Raw genomic sequence first — 18,536 nt, 5'->3', positions numbered from 1 at the left:
CAAATTCCCTGCTAACGTTGACCACTAAAAGAAAATCATTATACCTTTTGATTTATGACGTAAAAAGTCCACTGATGACGGAAGGAGGTAACTATCTCCCTCCCTGTGCGTGTCCGCTTTGGCAAACGATACCCTAATAAATGACAAATGTGTGAGCCAATCAAATCCTAATAAGGCATAGCAACAATGCGCTTGTTGGTTGCGAACAAGGGCGGGTAACCAATAACCTTACCAGAATTAACTAGAACCGCAGCTTTTGATGAGGCAGGAATTTAGTTTTTTTAAAATCAAGTTTATGGACCCCGATTTAAACTTAACTTGATCAGCTACATAAAACAGCCTTTGAAGTTAACGTATGCACGTCTAATACGTCACAACACACGTTACATTAATACGTCCACAATAGTCAAAAAACGCTTACCCTGATCCACAGCGCTACCCACTGACTCAACAATGTTGCTGCAGCTTCCAGCGTCAATGTCTCATTGGTTAAGAATAAAGAACAATCCAGCTCTTAAACATTGGAAAAAACAGCAAATCCAAAATATGTACATATATTTAAAAAAGTCTACCTTTTGTTAAAAAAACAAGCAAAAACAATGACAAAACAGCTGCATTATAGATTTAATAGAACAATAAAATTAAGTCACATCTGGGTCAATACCCACAATACATGGAAACGATGGAAGTTTGATGTGATTGCTTTGAGATGGTAGATGTAAAATGAGGAATGTGAAATACAAAAAAATGTAATTAGGGACAACAAACTGAAGAATATCAATTCTGTTTAGCATGCAAGAGAATATACAGTACTGTGAGCCAATAATACATTCAGCAGTGTCACAGGTTGTTTGCCTCGAAATTTGGCTCAAAGAAAATCATTGGTAAGATTGTCCAAGGGGTCTTGAAGTAATGAACTTTAACGAATGCTGCTTGGAACGGCAAGGCAATTATTGTTTTAGCACATTTCACTGTCATGAGTAAATGAAGATCAAAGAAATCACAAATTGAGTATGTTCACATAATTTACATTCACATTAACATAGACAAAGAAAAGGTACGGCATGCTATTAATCAAATGACATTCTTTGTGCAAATAGGTTTCAACAATAACTCAATTTCATTTAGAGAGAATTTTTGACCAAGCAGCTTTATTTACAACACTTGCACAGGAGACACTCAATTGTCTTTTAAAATACCTGCAAAGTTTCTTTTCTATACTATGAATTGTTGAATCAAAATTTTATGCATTTAAACATATACACAGGGTATGGTGATGTCCATCTCAGCATTGAACATGTTGACATTAATTCACTGTTTTATGAATCTGTGGCAGCATTCTGTTAGGAACTAACAGAGCATGTAGCTGTATCTGGCCAGTCATAAAAAATAATTTTAAACAGTATTACTGTATGTGCTTGAAGACTGACTGTGCAAAGGAAAAATGAAACACTATAAAGAACTAAATTTCATGTAACTGATGGTTTCTACTATCACAACATATTGTGCAAGCAAAATGTTATACTGCAACATACAGTTGTGTTCAAAATAATAGCAGTCCAACATGACTAACCAGATTAATCAGTGTTTCTGGTAGAAATCTTAATATTACATCGCAAATAATTTACCAGTCGGTGTAGTAGAGAAACCCAACAGACCCAACATTCATGATATGAATGCTCCTGAGTCTGTGTTGTTGGCTAATTAAGCGAAAGGGGTGTCTTCAAAAACAGCAGTGTGGAGTTCAATCACGGTGATCAGTCGTTATGTGAAGAAACAGCTGTCATTTACGTGTCCCCTATTTAAAGATGAAGCCAGCACATGTTTTACATGCAATTTTCTCTGAAAACCTGAGAAAGATGGGTCTTGCCAGACACTGTTCAGAAGAACAGCATACTTTAATTAAAATGTTGATCCAAGAGGGGAAAACATAAAGAAGTGCAAAAAATTATGGGCTGCCCAGCTTAAATGATCTGCAATGCATTGAAATGGAAAGCCAAACCAGAGACTCATGGAAGAAAGAGGAAGACGACCATTCAAATGGATCAAACAATAGCCAGAATGGCAAAGACTCGGCCAATGATCAGCGCCAGGGAGATAAGAGATGAGCTGAAGTTACTTGTGAGTACTGTGACAATTAGAAGACGTCTGTGTGAGGCTAATCTATCAGCAAGAAACCCTGCAAAGTCCCATCGTCAAAAAAAAGACATGTGATGAAGAGGATACAATTTGCCAAAGACCATTTCAAATGGCGTAAAGAGACATGGAGAAACATTTTGTGGACTGATGAAAGCAAGATTGTTCTTTTTGGGTCCAAGGGCCACAGACAGTTTGTGAGAAGACCCCCCAAACACTGAATTCAAGCCTCAGTACGCTCTGAAGACCAAGAAGAACCGTGGCAAGCATCATGACATGAGGCTGTTTCTCTTACCGTGGTGTCGGGCCTATTTATCGCATACCAGGGATCATAGATCAATTTGCTTACATCAAAATACTTGGAGAGGTCATGCTGCCTTAAGCTGAAGAGGAATGCCCGTGAAATGGGTGTTTCAACAAGACAGTGACCCCAAACAAACCAGTAAGCGAGCAGCATCTTGGTTCCAGACCAAAAAAGTCAAGGTTATGGCGTGGCCAGCCCAATACCCGGACCTTAATCCAATCGAGAACTTGTGGTGTTACATCAAAAATGCTGTTTCTGAGGCAAAACCAAGAAATGCAGAGGAATTGTGGAAGGTTGTCAAATCATCCTTGGATGGAATACCTGTTTCCAGGTGTCAGAAGTTGGTGTCAGAAGAAGCAGTTCTCAAAAACAGTGGTTATGCAACTAAATATTAGTTTTGTGAATCACAGGAATGCTAAATCTTAATGTTTCAGTTCATTAAGTAAACATTTGAGTTTGTTATGAAAAATTCAGACACTGCTATTTTTTTGAACTGTCCACAATCACTTTTTCTTCAAATTAATTCAAATATTGCTACTTTTTTCTTGATGCTTCAGTGTAAAATATATTGTGGAGTGTTATCAGTGAATGGAAATAAAAATATTAGAATGCTTTTGAGCTTTACCCACATTTTTGACACTGCTATTGAACACAACTGTACTTAGGGGCATTTAAAAGTTAAAAAAAAATCACAGCAACAGACCATACAAATTTACTGAAGCAGTTTTTAAAATAAACTTGTGTCTATTAGAACATAAAGCTCTTCTAATAGCAGATCATTTGCTCCATGTTTCAAAGATAAGAACAGAACTATTTATGAAAACTGAATATGAATTTCAGTCCATCTATCCCACGACCCTGAGTGCAGGATCAGTGGCAGAAGATGGATGAATTTAAAGTGGTATTTATAGTTTGTTTTATGTGTGGCAGAACAATGAAGCTATGGACTATAAACTTAATCCACAGTACAATTTTCACCCTAAAGTGCATGCAGTATGAGTGGACATGTAGTGGTGGGGGAGGGTCGTATTGGCATGTCAATCTCGGTGCTGCTTTTGCAGGTCACTGCAGAATGCCATTCTGATTCATGAAGTCTTTAAGCTTGGTGGGAAAATCTGTCATAACCCCTGTGGCTCCTAAGTTGAAAGCCCGCTGGAAGTCCTCCTCTTCGTTAAGTACCCAAATGTACACCTGAAACTCAGACAACCAGGGCACTCATTCACAGTGATGCATGCCAATCTCCCAATCTCTCACTGAAAATCTCCCAGAACCTCCCTAAAATTTCAAAAGAAATGAACCTTCTAGAATAAATCTGATCTTTAAATTACTTTATATTAATAGAAGGAACAGTAAGCTCCTACAATGAGAGTGTCTCTGTTCATTGAAATTGTGGGTAATGCAGCAATTCTCCTTGACATCATCAATCTATTGCCCCCCCAAATACCTAAGCTGACAGAGGAGAGGTAATGACAAAGTATGATAACATCCATTCATCCATGATCTACTGTTTATCCGGCACCCAGGGATGCAGGTATGTAGGAGCCTATCCCAGCTGTCATTGGGTAAGAGATGGGGTTGCACCCTGGAATGGTTGCCAGTTGATCATAGGACCACAAAGATTCACATTCTCTTTCACACATTTGGCCAATTTTTCCAATTAACCCTCTTCATGTTTTTGGACTGGGGGAGGACACTAGAAAACCTGGAGGAAACCCACAAAGACAGAAGGAGAACTTACAGGTTCTCCGAGAGCATGCATGCGTTTCCTCGACACAGAAATGCCCCCTGTGGGTAATCGAACCAGAGTCCTTCGTGCTGTGAAGGACTAACCACAGTGCTACTGTGCCGCCCTATAAATAAACATATTTCATAAAAATATTGTGCTGCTCAACATAGACCCCTCTGTGAGCTGCCACCTTACTGTGGTGGAGGGGTTTGCATGTCCCAGTGATCCAGGGAGCTATGTTTTTGGAGGTTTTAAGTCCCCTGGAGGGATCACCCAAGGCAAACAGGTCCCCCCACCCCACCCCCGGAGCAGGTGATGAGCACTTGGTGGCCGGGTCTTTACCCATGGGGCTCAGCCAGGCAGAGCCTGAAGGAACGACATGGGTCGCTCTTCCCCTGGGCTCACCACCCACAAAAAGGGCCAAGGGGGTCGTGTGGAGCATGTGCCAGGCGTTACCCAGAGCGGGGGACCTTGGCGGTCCGATCCTCGGCTGCAGAAGCTGGTTCTTACAACATGGAATGTCACCTCTTTGGCGGGGAAGGAGCCCTAGATGGTGCGCAAGGCTGAGAGAGTCTGACTAGATACAGTGCCTATCATAAGTATTCACCCCCTTGGATGTTTGGCGGTTACCATTCACTGCATCACCGAAAACACACCATCCCCACTGTTAAGCATGGTGGTGGTAACATCATGCTGTGGGGATGTTTCTCAGCGGCCGGACCTGGAAGGCTTGTAAAGAATGACTGCAGCAAAATACACTGAAATCCTGGGGGACAATCTTATTCAGTCTGCAAGAGAACTAAGGCTTGGGAGAAGATTTATTTTCCAGCAAGACAATGATCCAAAGCATACTGCAAAAGCTACACAGGAATGGTTAAAAAAGAACCAGGTAAATGTCCTGGAGTGGCCAAGTCAAAGCCCAGACTTCAATCCTATAGAGAACTTGTGGCTGGACTTAAAAAGGGCTGTTCATACCTGATACCCACACAACCTGACAGAGCTTGAGCAGTTTTTCAAGGAAGAATGGAGCAAAACTGCTGTGGGCAGATGTACAAGACTTATAGAGACTGATCCACACAGACTCACTGCTGTGATTGCATCCAAAGGTGCATCTACAAGATACTGACTAGACGGGGGTGATTGATTATGCAAACAATTATATTTCTGTATATATTTTTATTTCATTGACATTACTTTGTAGAAATCTGTTTTCACTTTGACTTTAAAGAGTTTATTCCAATAAATATTTGTGTTAAAAACGCCAAGTTTTATTGACCATAATTGATTTATGAAAGCACTAAAAGGGTAAAACATCCAAGGGGGTGAATAATTATGATAGGCACTGTATAGTCAGACTCACCTCGACACACAGCGTGGGTTCTGGAACCAGTCCTCTCGAGAGGGGCTGGGCTCTTTTTTTGATTCTGGAGTTGCCCCTGGTGAGAGGTGCCAGGCAGTTGTGGGCATATTGATTTCCCTGTCTCGGCACCTGCTCTCTGGGGTTCAACCTGGTGGACGAGAGGGTAGCCTCCTTCCGCCTTCAGGTGGGGGGACGGGTTCTGACTGTTGTTTGTGGCTATGTACCCAACAACAGTTCAGTTTACACACCCTTCTTGGGGTCCCTAGAGAGGCTGCTAGAGAGCGCCATTGCAGGGGACTCCCTCGTTATACTGGGAAACTTCACCGCTCACGTGGGCAACAACAGTGAGACTTGGAAGGGTGTGATTGGGTGGAATGGTCCCCCTGATCTGAACCAGAGCATTTTTTTGTTACTGGACTTCTGTGCTTGTCACGGATTGTCCATAACGAACACCATGTTCAGGCATAAGGGTATCGATATGTGCACTGGGCACCAACACACCTTTGGCCACAGTTCTTTGATCAACCTTGAGGTCATATCATCGGGCTTGCAGCCGCATGTCCTGGACACTCGGGTGAAGAAAGGAGCGGAGCTGTCAACTGATCACCACCTGGTGAGCTGGCTCTAATGGTGGGGGAGGATGCCAAACTCAAACGTAATGTGAGGGTCTGCTAGGAATGTCTAGTGGAGTCCCCTGTCAACTCTTATCTCTGGCAGAGCTAAAACCATGTCCTGAGGGAGGCGGGAGACATCGAGTCTGAATGGGCCTGGTTCCATGCTTCCATTGTTGAGGCGGAAGACCAGAGCTGCGATCATTGCCTGTCCGGATGGCAACCATCAAACCCGCTGGTGGACTCCGGCGGTGAGGGATGCTGTCAAACTGAAGAAGGAGTCCTATTGGGTCTTTCTGGCCTGTGGGATTCCGGAGGCAGCAGACGGGTAACGGCGGCATGTTGCTTCAGACATGGAACGTATCTTGGGGTCTTGTTCACGAGTGAGGGAAGGATGGAGCGGGATATCGACAGGCGGACTAGTGTGGCGTCTGCAGCAATGTGGACTCTGTACTGGTTTGTGGTGGTTAAGAGGGAGCTGAGCCAAAAGACCACTCTCTCAATTTACTGGTGACTCTACGTTCCCACCCTCACCTATGGTCATGAGCTGTGGGTAGTGATCGAAAGAAACGAGATTGCAGATGCAAGCGGCCAAAATTAGTTTCCTCCGCAGAGTGGCCGGACTCACCCTTTGAGACAGGGTGAGAAGTTCGATCATCTGGGAGGACCTCGGAGTAGAGCCACTTCTCCTTCCCATTGAGGAGTCAGATGAGGCTCAGGATGCCTCCTGGACGCCTCCCGGGGGAGGTATGTCCATCTGGGAGGAGACCGGAAGGAAGACCCAGGACAGGCTGGAGAGACTTTGTCTCAAGGCTGGCCTTGGAATGCCTAGGGGTTCCCCTAGAGGAGCTGGACCGTGTGGCAGGGGAGAGAAAGGTCCGGGCCTCACTGCTCCGGCTGCATCCCCCACAACCCGACTCCGAATAAGCAGGAGAAGATGGATGGATGGTTAACATAGACAGTGTCCGAGATCAGGATTCTGAATAATTGATGTTTTGGTGATCTGCCAACACAAAGAGCTAACTGAATTCTTTGATTAAAGCATTTTCTAAATATTGCAATCAGCTTTGAAAGAGCAAATGTCATTAATATGTGTGACATTACCTGTATGCCCCGAGCAGCCAGGTGCTGAAAGAGAGCTTTCCTCATCAACAAGCTGAAAGACAATAACAACAAATCAGTACAAAGAATCTGCTAATCCAACAATTGTGCAGTCAGAAGTGTACAAGTTTTGCAATACAACCTGTAAGCCTTAGTCACAGACTGTAAATTAGTGTATGATTTTGGAAAAAAATAAACACCATGGCCATCAGTTAGAAACCAAACATTCTGCTGAAAAAGGTTCTGATCATTTTCATAGGAGCCAGAAGTCAGGCCTGTCACAATATACACCATGTAATAAATGAGTAAGGCTTCAATGATTTGACTAACCCCAATCATTACAATTCTGGTTCTAAGATAAAACCCAACATTTCCATCCAGGGGTGCCCAAAAGTCTGTCATCCATCCTCCTATGGCACTTGTCAGGTGACTGAAGTACAGGGCAGCCAGTCTGAGATCTTGTCTTTTTCTGACAAACAAATCACCACACGTGCAGTCAATCACGTGCAAGCAACTGAAAGTTCCAGCGAGCCAACAGACAAGTTACCCTTTCAAATGATTTCTTCTCAAGAAAGGGCAAAACATGAGTGCTGGATCGATCAAGTAAGAAACTTACAACTTACCACTTCCATGGATAATGGAAGGAAGACTTTTTTTTCATGTCAAATTCAAAGTGCATGTCAATCTGTCAATCTACCATTGTTCTTCCAAAGAGGGGAAATGTGAAGCAGCACTTTTGGACTGTTCATAAAAGCTATGACATTGAATTTCCCTCAATAAGCGAGCCTGAGAAGGAGAAAGGTGAACAAACTAAAATCACATTTGTTTGGACAACAGTCATTTTTCTCGGGGGTGATTTCAAAAACTTCATACTGTCTACCAGTGGCTGCTGTCTGGACAATGCAACACTGACTAACTCCATTCAGTGCAAGTCATGTAAGCAAGGTAAGATAATGACCAAAAAGGTACACTTGTTTAGTGTGTCATAAGGGCTCAGCAGTTATGCAAGGTGCACAGACATACATAAGTATACACAGGATATGTATAAATAAAAATATATTCAGCATTTTCAGTGTAAGGTAGATAATTTTTACATGGTCATTTGAAAAGTAGCTCACGAGGCAAAAAAGTATGGGCTCCCCTGCATTAACTAGCTTCTATCATGGCATTTAATGGCCCTAAAATAAAAGGAACATGGCTTTAATTATGAAATGATTCCTAAGACATTAATCACCACGTTTGCACTTTTAAAAGGTCTGTGTGAATATAATTTCAAATGTCAATTGTGTGAATAGTAGATTAACCATAGATTAACCATATGCAATTACCAATTAAATGTCTTTATACAGTGAAGCTCCATGTTTAGTCAAAGTTGAGCTATCATTCATCAATTCATTCATTTACTATCCCAGAGCTTATCCGGGTCTGGTTCGTGATGGCAGCAGACTGAAGACAACCCAGGTATCCTCGCTCGTGAAAAATTCTACCTCTTCCTCAGGGGACCCCCAGGACATTCCAAGGCTAGATGGAATGAATTACTATCCAGCATCTTTTGGGCCGACCACATGGTTTTTTAGTAAATAGGCACACCCATAGCTTCTGCAACAAAAGGTGCTCAGAAAGCACTTATCAGGTGATCATACCACTTCAGCAGTCGCTCTGCTCCTTACTTCCCCGGATGTCGGTATTACCCACCTTGTCTCTAAAGTTAAGCCCAGCCACCATGGGGAAGAAACTAATTTCAGCAACCTATATTCAAGTCCTCATTCTTTTATTCTTGGGCACAATGACAGGTCAAAAGTTTCCATGATGATTGCTGAAACGTAAATGAATCGACAAAGTTTGTTTTGATTTCTGTCTCAACTTCTTTTTCTGGATAACCACATGATGCAGTGCTCATCTTACTGCAGTTGTTGCACCATCATGCCCCTCAAAATTCACACTTTATCCAACCCTATCTCAGGAACAATATCCCAAGATACTTTAATATCCTTCACTCGAGGCAGCACATGCTTCCTTTCCGACCTGGACAGGACAGTCCTCTTGATTTTGTGACAGCAGCTTCTGATTTGGAAGTGGTGACCTACACCCTGACTGTATCAACAGCTACATACCAAAGCAGTGCCTGCTGGAGGTCATTTGTCTACAGACAAAAGAAGTGATCCTGAGGTCTCCATACCAGGCAATCGCCACCAATGATTCATGATTCCTAATTCAGTTCTTATCATAGCTCCAGGAGGGCACTTCCATAGTGGGGATGAGCTTTACATGGACCATTCAAGTTACATGTCCCCTTCTTGGAAAAATTCCATCTAAATTGTGAGTTGCGCACTTTGTGGGCTGGGTCCTTTACCAAATGTTACCCGTTTTCCTAAATGATCCATTTCGATTTCTGTCATTGCAAATGTAAGCACTGAAGTCTTTCATCAGAATTATGGAACCATAATGTGGTACCCTATCCAGCATATCCGTCACATCTCCAAGGTGCTTTGACACAAATGACCATCACGGTTCTCATTCCCTACCCATTGAACCACATGGAGTCAACCCTCTGCTTCAATGAGGAAAACTCCATCACTGGTGCTCAGCTGAGGGGTGAGTATCCCAACACTAGGCCAACCCCTTTCATCTCCAGCAAATAAGAGTCCATCCCTTGACCAGCAGCTTGCTATGCTGAGAGAGTTCACCTATTTCAAGCTAGTATTGCTTCTCCTCTTCCATTGGCTCAGGTGTTTTCCCTGCTAGAGAGGTAACTCCATGTGGGGAGCCTGAGCCTGAAGAGCCTGAAGAGCAATCCTAGCTAAAAGTAAGATATGATTTTTGCGGATTTTTACTGATATTTCATCTAAACTTATTTCTAATTGCATTGAATTGGACTCCATTTTTAAAAATTTCCTAGCTTGATTGTATATTCCTGTCATAACCTCGAGGTGCCAGGCATCATAACTAAAAATATATTACTGCTTTATTAACATCTAATCAATGTTAAACAGGGATTGGACATACAGATTCCATAATTCACAGGTTAACAATGTTTTGATGACAATTCATTCAAGCAAAATACAATCTCAGTGAAAAATGTTGACAAGTTCATATGACAGAAATGATTTTGCTGTAAATAATCACAAAAAGAATGATAAATATTTGAGACAAACAAGCAACTCACCTATCTGCCAGCCAGGTAACAAAGCGCTGGCTCCTTGTTATTTTGTCGGGATCCTTTAGTCTGGTAGGTCACAAAAACAGTGGGAAAATGGTAAAACATACAATAAAGCAGTTTTACACACACACACACACACACACACACACACACACACACACACACACACACACACACACACACACACACACACACACACACACACACACACACACACACACACACACACACACACACACAGGGTATGATAGTAACATAACTCAACAAAACTATAGATCTCTACATAAAGATCTTAAGATAAAATTTCTCCAGACACTTTGGTCACCAGCAATGATAGAAAAAAAACAACAAAGACAAAAGTTTGGTTGAAATAGATAGGAGAAACGAAGAACAACTTTTAAACCAATACTTATTTATAAGTACCTAAGCAAAGAGTCCAGATTATGTACTGCAATAAAATAAGTCACTCAATCCTTGAGTGACTTGGCATGTGCATTTTCAGCATGACTAATCTGCTCTATGACCTCAATCTTAATGATCAATCAACACACAAAACTAATTTTGCAAGACTAAATTACCAAGCTAACTTACTAAGTCACAAATAGCCTTTAGAGGCACTGGAAACATCATATCAGACATGGGAAAGGCAAACCAGGAATCTGTAAGGTGACAATCCAAAAATGATAATACTAAAGTAGCTCGGTGTAATACGCATATTTGATGTATCTGGTGTAAACATGGTGGCACTCAAATATGTCTGTAAGGTAATTTAATTTGGGATACATTGCAGCAAAAAAATGGTACTCAAACACTGTTTGTGCAGTAAAGAGGTGAGATTTATTTTAAAGCCTATTCATAACATGGAGGTTCTTATCTATAAAGAAACTGTAAGACTTCTTTTGGCCTTTTTTCTGTAGAACGAGGAGTTTCGTAAAGTCAATATAATTTGTGCAGAGATTTCAAAATTACCAGTTCAGAACCCCAGACAGGAACCAGTTCCCTTTAAAAATCTGTTGAATTACAAATCTTTGAAATTAAACTAACATTTTACATTTACAACATTTTACATAGATATCTAGAAAACCCAATGAAATGATCACAATTTAGATTATGTTTCACTAAAAAAAAATTTTACTAAAAAGAAATTCAGGCTAATTCGTTTGGAACTGGAGGACTTTTCTATCCAAAACACCTTGCATGGGCCTTTTTTTTCTGAAAAGCTCCATGTCACGGTTCTAAATTTAAATACATACTTGATAATAATAGAAGGCATCGGGATCTCCAGAAACTGCTCCTTCAAGGGAACAAAAGGGAGGAGCCCAGAGTAGAAAAGGCCTAATAGCTGCAAAACTCTAGGAAAGCTGAACAACACTGGAATACGAGGGTTCTGCAAAACACACACATGCAGACGGGATGTAACTTTTCAAATTTACAGTACAGTGTCCAATCCATACTGTTAAAGGATTATGGGCCACAACATCAAATGAGCACATCATAAGATACAAGGAAATTTCTAATGTGCTCATATCTAAAGTCTTTTCAATAACACTTCACATTAGAGTAACAACATGATACAAAAAGGGATAAGCAGGGGACCAACTTGTTAGGTAACATATTTCTCAAGTAAAATTTTTGCCATATTGCCATCTTTGTATCTGGCATATTCAAAAGACATGACATTTTGTTGAGAGATGAGATGAGATGAGATGAGATGAGATGAGAGCAACTTTATTTATCCCGAAGGAAATTGTTGTGCCAGAGTTTCAAGTAAAAACATAACAGTAATAGATAATAGTAGAAAGGAGGAAGAATAAGAAATACAATGAAATATAAATTGTCTTAACTGTTAACTACAAAGATTTGAAGATTCCCTGCGGCTGAGGGAAGAGGAATTAAAAAGTCTGATAGCCAGCCTATTATTATTATTATTATTACTATTATTATTGTTATAATAATTGAATGGGAAGATTTTGACAACAACTGAAGTTGAAAAAGCATTCTAGAAGATGCAATTTAGAACACAGTCTAATATCTGAGGTCAAACACTCAGGTTGACGAGCTTATTTATTTTTTTACACACCTCTTTATAACATTTCTTGACAATCTGGTTGCTTGCATTTCCCCAAACGGTCAGATGTTCTCTGCTGTACATGATGACCAGTTCAGAGACCTGCAATATTAATAATCAATTACAAAGAAAAACACAACAGATGTCTCCCCGTCCATTCATTATCTACCAGTTATCCTACAGTCATCAGGGTTGCAGACACCTATCCCAACTGTCTTTGGGCTAGCCTGGTCGCCAGGCTACTGCAAGACCAAATAGAGACAAACAACAATTCACTGTCTCATTCACACATCTGGGCAACTTCCAATTAACTTTCTGCATGTTTTTGGAAAGGCCCCTTGTCGGAATCAAACCAGGGACCTTCTTGCTGTGAGGTGGAAGTGCTAGCCACGGCTGTTATTGAGAATACCATTATTCAATCACTTGTTAAATTTTCCAATAATTTTTTGGACTACTTCTCCAAGGTATCTTAAATCAATTTCAGGGCCACATATGGACATATTATCACACCCGTTGTCCCACATATGGACAAAGTATATTTCCAGCATTCTACGGCATGTTTTTGGACAGTGGGAGGGGACCATGAGAACCTGGAGGAAACCAGTTTATTTCTTTTTATTTGAGTCATCACAGCATCAACGATTCTATACTAAGATTACATTGGAATAGGGATAATCCTCAAATATATTATTTTCGTTCTAAGTCTGCATACCTTCAGCACCAGTGTCCAATTTTATCACAGAATTCACTTTAGGATAAGTTCAAGTTTCTTTTAAAACTGCTTTGACAAAAACAAGTGACAGATCTAATTTGAGATTTGATGAGATAAAGAGATAAATGCTTACTTTTTTGATTAATGTGTCATTGTTTTCCTTGATGTCAATGTTGACAGGGGTGTTCGGAAATGCCTCAAAAACATCTCTGAGGAGAGGGATACGTGTGCCCTCTGAGCCTTCACAAAAGCACTCTATAGGGACAAGTACATGTCAGCCACACAGACAAAATAACTATGTTGATAACCAATGTCTGGTTATCCCCTTTCATCAATACACAACCTTTGTGTATGTAATACTGCAAGTTACTCACCCCTTTGAAAAGTGACACCCAGCTTACAGAGGTAAGGAGGGAGTTCCTGAAGACATTAAAGTAGCAAGTTGTTAGTGGAGAAAAAAGGGGTTCATGGTCAAAGACTATGAGGTCTAGGACAAAGACTGAAAAGTCAATTTCAGAAAAATGTAATTAAGGCAGGAAAACATAATGTAAACACTGTTATTTAAGTGCCAATAGTAACCCTTCAATTATGCATAATCATGGCATGTAATGTTTGTATAAAAGTATGTGAAATTGTCTTAATTATGATGTAGCCTTTCACAAGTTTACTTAACCTTTTATTGTGTTTTTTTAATAAAGTTCTTGCTGATTTAAATTTTTCTAAATGACTAAAAAGAATTTTGCATATTTTCCACTTATTTTCAAAACAGTGTTCCAGATAATTTCTGCAAGCATCAGTAGCAGGCCCTTAAAATTCCTTCAAATTTAAATTAAGTTTTTATTTTCCTTGAATACTTGGCTAAATTTTTTTCTTGCTGTCAGTACTATAAATTGAATATTTTCTTGTAGATTTTCAGGAAAAATGGTGGAAATTTTAGCTGATTTTCATCAATTGCTTTCATGGGATTTGGTGGTGTTCTACAATACACTGACACCACTGCCTTCACTACAGTTTTGACACAAATGTGTGTTTTACTTAACATATACATTTACAGTGTAGTATCTGTAAATTCAAAATTAAGTAATTATAGCCATCGATACTCATTTTCCACTGGGTTCAATAAAGTATTTCTGGTTCTGAACTTTGTTAAAATTTAATAATTTCCATCAGATAGGAAGTTTTGAAGACACAGTATGTTGTGGAAATCAAATTACTTACAACATATGTCATGTCAGAGATGAAGGCATTTAGGCCGGTTGCCCTCTGTAGGTGTCGATCATGTGAAACCACAACGTGCTCATCTTTTGTTAGGTGGCAATCAAGCTCCAGCATGTCAGTACCAAGATCCACAGCACTACATGAGCAGGCCAAAATACAGCAAATATAATAAAACTGTACAGACACTGTAATCTTTTGTACAAGCAGACAGAGCATTCCTTGCACACACACACACATTCGCAAGTACACACATTGTCCCACCAACAAAAATACACTTACATACAATAACTGAGGCTTGAAATTCTTGAATTCCTGAATTTATGAATTATATAATATCAAGTACAGAGCCATTACTATTAAAGAAATTTTCATTCTTATTCCTCTTCGCCAGCATCATCCTCAGCTTGTCTACTAGGTTTGATTTTGTTTGTTTTGACATTTTTGCTCTATTGTTTTCTATCTCTTATCTTCTGTTTGTGGTAATCTTCTTTGCCCTTTTAATGGTTTCCTTTTTTTAAATCAGCGTTTTTTTGGCTGCCATTACATATTGTTTTTATTGTCATTCCTAACTATAGCATTCATATGGATTTTCTATATGCAAGCAAACAGATACCTAAACAATGCATCTTTCTTAATGTACATTCTCATGGTAACATTTCAATAAACAATGTCAGGAAATGTTGCCACAAACACCGAAACAATGCCATGATAGGTAAAGAAAAATATTCAGCAGTGATCCAGATTGTCTGTTGTATGCAGAGTATCAGCACAAAATTGTTCAATCATATATAAAATACCAACCCTATGTGGATGAAATAACAAGACATTATGATTGCATTAGATATCTAGAACTAAGAACTGTTCGCAAACCAGTTGCTAGGAGCTAATGGATTTATGAATGCTATTTCAAAAATCGGTATTCAAACGTCTGATGGCTTCTTCAGTTCGTAAGTTCAGTTCTGAACTGAAGAAACCTCTGGCATGAGAGATGAAATGTCTTTAAGGCAAAAAAATGCATTCCAGTTGCCACAAGAATATTTTGACAAGAATTAACCATGAGCTGGATGACTGAAAACTTCCACAGACATTGAATGGGAATGAATTAAAATGTAAAAACAGACAGTTGCAGAACACTGAACTGCAATTACCCAAAGGATTGCAAAGCTAAAAATAACACACTAACCACAATTGAGACAACTGATGCTATTCTAGAGACACAAATATGTATTAGTTGCCATTATGACAGCTTTCTACTCACTGTTTGAAAGCTGTCATTGTGTTTTCAAGGTTTTCACCTGCTCCTGCATTATAATAAAAAGAATTATATTAAGACAGGGGAATCACTTTTCTTTTTTTACTGAGCACAAATAGGTCATTTAGCGTGAAAAGCACTAATATGAAATGCCTTTTACTTAAATAATCGTGAAAGGCATCTGATTGCAGCTGTATTTAACAGCTACTTTTCAAAACATCAATTCAATTATGTTCTTTAAAAGCTTTTGGTCCTATGTTTCCGATAAGATATTCGGTTTTAATGAGAATGAATATCTTGCACATTTGGCCATTTCAAAGTTATCCTCTGAACATTAATAAATAATGTATTCAGGATTTTTAAAGATGACTATCAGATGACTACTTCTTCAATGTATTTTCACGAGACCTGGTTCCTGGCGGGCTATAAAATTGAAGAAATTTTAAATTTAAAAACAATTCCACCAAACGAGCACTTAAGAGTTGACACTTAGATAGAGCATATTGCACAGCTCTTCGTATGCAATGAAATGCTTTCAATTATTGTAATCCAAACAAATACGTTCTTTTCGAATAGAAATGCAATCCTACCAACCTTATGTTGGCTAACATGTTTACTGACCTCCTCTGTGGGAGATGTGTCTACTGACGAAGGTCTCTCTCTTTTTCCGGTGCAAAAGAGTGGGGCATTTGAGCAACAGAGTGGATGTGAGGACATAACCCGCAACCGTCGACAACACGTACACTGCGGCACACATCTTTTTCGGTGCGCTGGCAACAGCCGGGGAAGCTGGAATCAGTCATTATAAGGCCATTCATATTTTAATGTCATTGTCTATTTTTGACTTAAGGACAACGTTACAATGTGAGTTAGTAAGCTAAATGGGTTCATCAGGCTAATATTAGCTCTCCGGAATTTACGACTGAAAGCAGTGACTCCTACCTTCTCATCAAACAGTTGGCTTGCCTCAGCTTTTTGTGTGTGTGTGTGTGGGGGGGGTAATATCATTACCAGGTTTATTATTGTTGTTGTTATAGCTGCTTTATTTATTTCCTCGACTTGGTGCATCGGGCTACTATATCTCAAAATAACCGGACAATTCTAGCACTGCTGCGACGGTACTCACCAAACACGTTCTATTAAACGGCGGCAGCTCTCAGATGTGCGTCTTCTCTTCTTCGACTGTGTGAAATCGCAACAAATGGTCATGAAGGCTCAGTAACGCCACTCATTGGTTGGGGCTGAAATAGTAAATAGATAACAAGACTAGATCAAATCAATGCAAACAAATAAAAATATTAATCAGAAAAGATAACTTGAGCTCATACTTGGAATTATCAGACTAATATTGGAAATATAAAATACAAAATTTGACATGAACGAAAAATATTAGAAAAAACTGACAGGGTAGTGTTGAAATGGAAGTCATGAAAGTACAAATTTTGTTTTTATGACAGTTTTAAATACAGTGAGTGAAAGTAAAAATTGAAAGCAAAAAAAATACTTCCTGATAATTATGGTGTCATTATTCTGTAACTGCTGGAAAATGGTGTGGGCATTTTGACTTGATGCCTGTATGTTTGGGTTCAACCCGATGGAAGAGAGGGTAGCCTCCCTCCTTCTTCAGGTGGGTGGATAGGTTCTGACTGTTGTTTTTGGCTATGCACCCAATAGCAGTTCAGTTTATCCATTCTTCTTGGGGTCCCTGGAGGGGCTGCTAGAGAGCGCTTCCACTGAGGACTCCCTTGTTCTACTTGGAGATATCAATGCTCACATGGGCAACGACAGTGCAACTTGGAAGGGGCGTGATCAGGAGGAGTGGCCCCCCCAGCGGTGTTTTGTAATTGGACTTCTGTGCACGTTACAGATTATCCATACACCTTAGGCCAGAGTTCTTTCATCGACCTTTTAGATGTGTTGTCGGACTTGCAGTCGCATGTCCTCGACACTCAGATAAAGAGAAAGCTGATCACCACCTACGGGTAAGCTGGCTCCGATGTTGGGGCAGGTAGCCGGTTAGATCTGGCAGGCCCAAACGTAATGTGAGGGTCTGCTGGGAATGGCTGGTAGAGTTCCCTGTCATTCAAGCTGCAGTCCTGTGCCAGCTCCAGGTACTTTGCCTTCTTCTGCTCATGAGCCTCCTCAATCTAGTCTTCCTAGGGGACTGCTAGTTCCAGTAGCACCACTTCCTTTGTACTCTCAGATGTTAGGACCATGTCTGGCCTGAGTGTTGTGCAGGTGATGTGCTCTGGGAACTTCAACTGCCTCCCATGTTCACCTTCAGCTGCCAGTCACATGCTGTGGACAACAGCTGGGCCCTCTGGCTGAGATTGAAGTTTCTCTCCAGCCCTGACGAGTGCGATGTTCAGCCTTCCTGAGGGCTGGTGCCTACTTTGTTGGATTCCAGCGCAGATGGTGTCAGCTACTGCCTTCAGCACCTGGTCGTGGCGTCATCTGTACCTCCCCTCTCCCAGTGCCTTTAGGCAGCATCTCAGAATATGCTCTAAAGATCCTTTTGCAGGGCACAGTGGACATGTTGGTGTTTCTGCTAGCCCCCAGCAATGCAGGTTTGGTGGACTTGGGAGAACATCATACACTGACTGAATCAGGAATTTGAGTCTTGCTGGTTCTTGCTCCAAAGTTCTGGTCAGGTGATCTTCCGACTCAGAGCATGGCTCCAAGTTCCTTGCTGGCCACTGTTCTGCTTCATTGCTGCTCATGCACTTTTGCCCGGATCTCACTCTGGATCATCTGCTACCTCTCCCTCCCCTGGGCTCTGTTATAGCAATTTGTTATAAGATTATCAGATTTTTTATTTCAGTGATAAATTACCTCCCAGTGCAGTTTTATTGCATATTAACTATGAGATTGAGCTTCTTAATCACCAG

General features: G+C 40.5%; 1 protein-coding gene across 4 annotated transcripts; it reads right to left on the bottom strand.

Annotated features, from left to right (window-relative positions):
• Positions 1–607: 607 nt before the first annotated feature.
• On the bottom strand, positions 608–16,849 carry gdpd1 (glycerophosphodiester phosphodiesterase domain containing 1). 4 transcript variants are annotated; one of them, XM_086164757.1, is made up of 11 exons: positions 16,775–16,821; positions 16,270–16,437; positions 15,655–15,697; positions 14,397–14,532; positions 13,553–13,598; positions 13,312–13,433; positions 12,479–12,568; positions 11,652–11,785; positions 10,405–10,464; positions 7,242–7,293; positions 608–3,631 (listed from the first exon to the last, which is right to left on the bottom strand). In XM_086164757.1, the coding sequence occupies exons 2-11, from the start codon at positions 16,403–16,405 to the stop codon at positions 3,503–3,505; spliced, it is 948 nt and encodes a 315-aa protein (XP_086020883.1). In that variant the 5' UTR covers positions 16,406–16,437; positions 16,775–16,821; the 3' UTR covers positions 608–3,502. The 4 variants fall into 4 exon arrangements, with proteins under 4 accessions (XP_086020883.1, XP_086020882.1, XP_086020885.1 ...); XM_086164756.1 differs by lacking the exon at positions 16,775–16,821 and adding an exon at positions 16,591–16,767; XM_086164758.1 differs by lacking the exons at positions 608–3,631; positions 16,775–16,821 and adding exons at positions 3,646–7,140; positions 16,591–16,767.
• Between the last annotated feature and the right edge of the window lie 1,687 nt (positions 16,850–18,536).

This window comes from Fistularia commersonii, chromosome 18 (assembly GCF_037954325.1).
Source record: "Fistularia commersonii isolate RoL2024-O1a breed Wild chromosome 18, RoL_Fcom_v1.0, whole genome shotgun sequence".
Classification (NCBI taxonomy): domain Eukaryota; kingdom Metazoa; phylum Chordata; class Actinopteri; order Syngnathiformes; family Fistulariidae; genus Fistularia; species Fistularia commersonii.
Note: the sequence above shows the minus strand (reverse complement) of the source record. Positions and strands in the feature narration are given on the sequence as shown.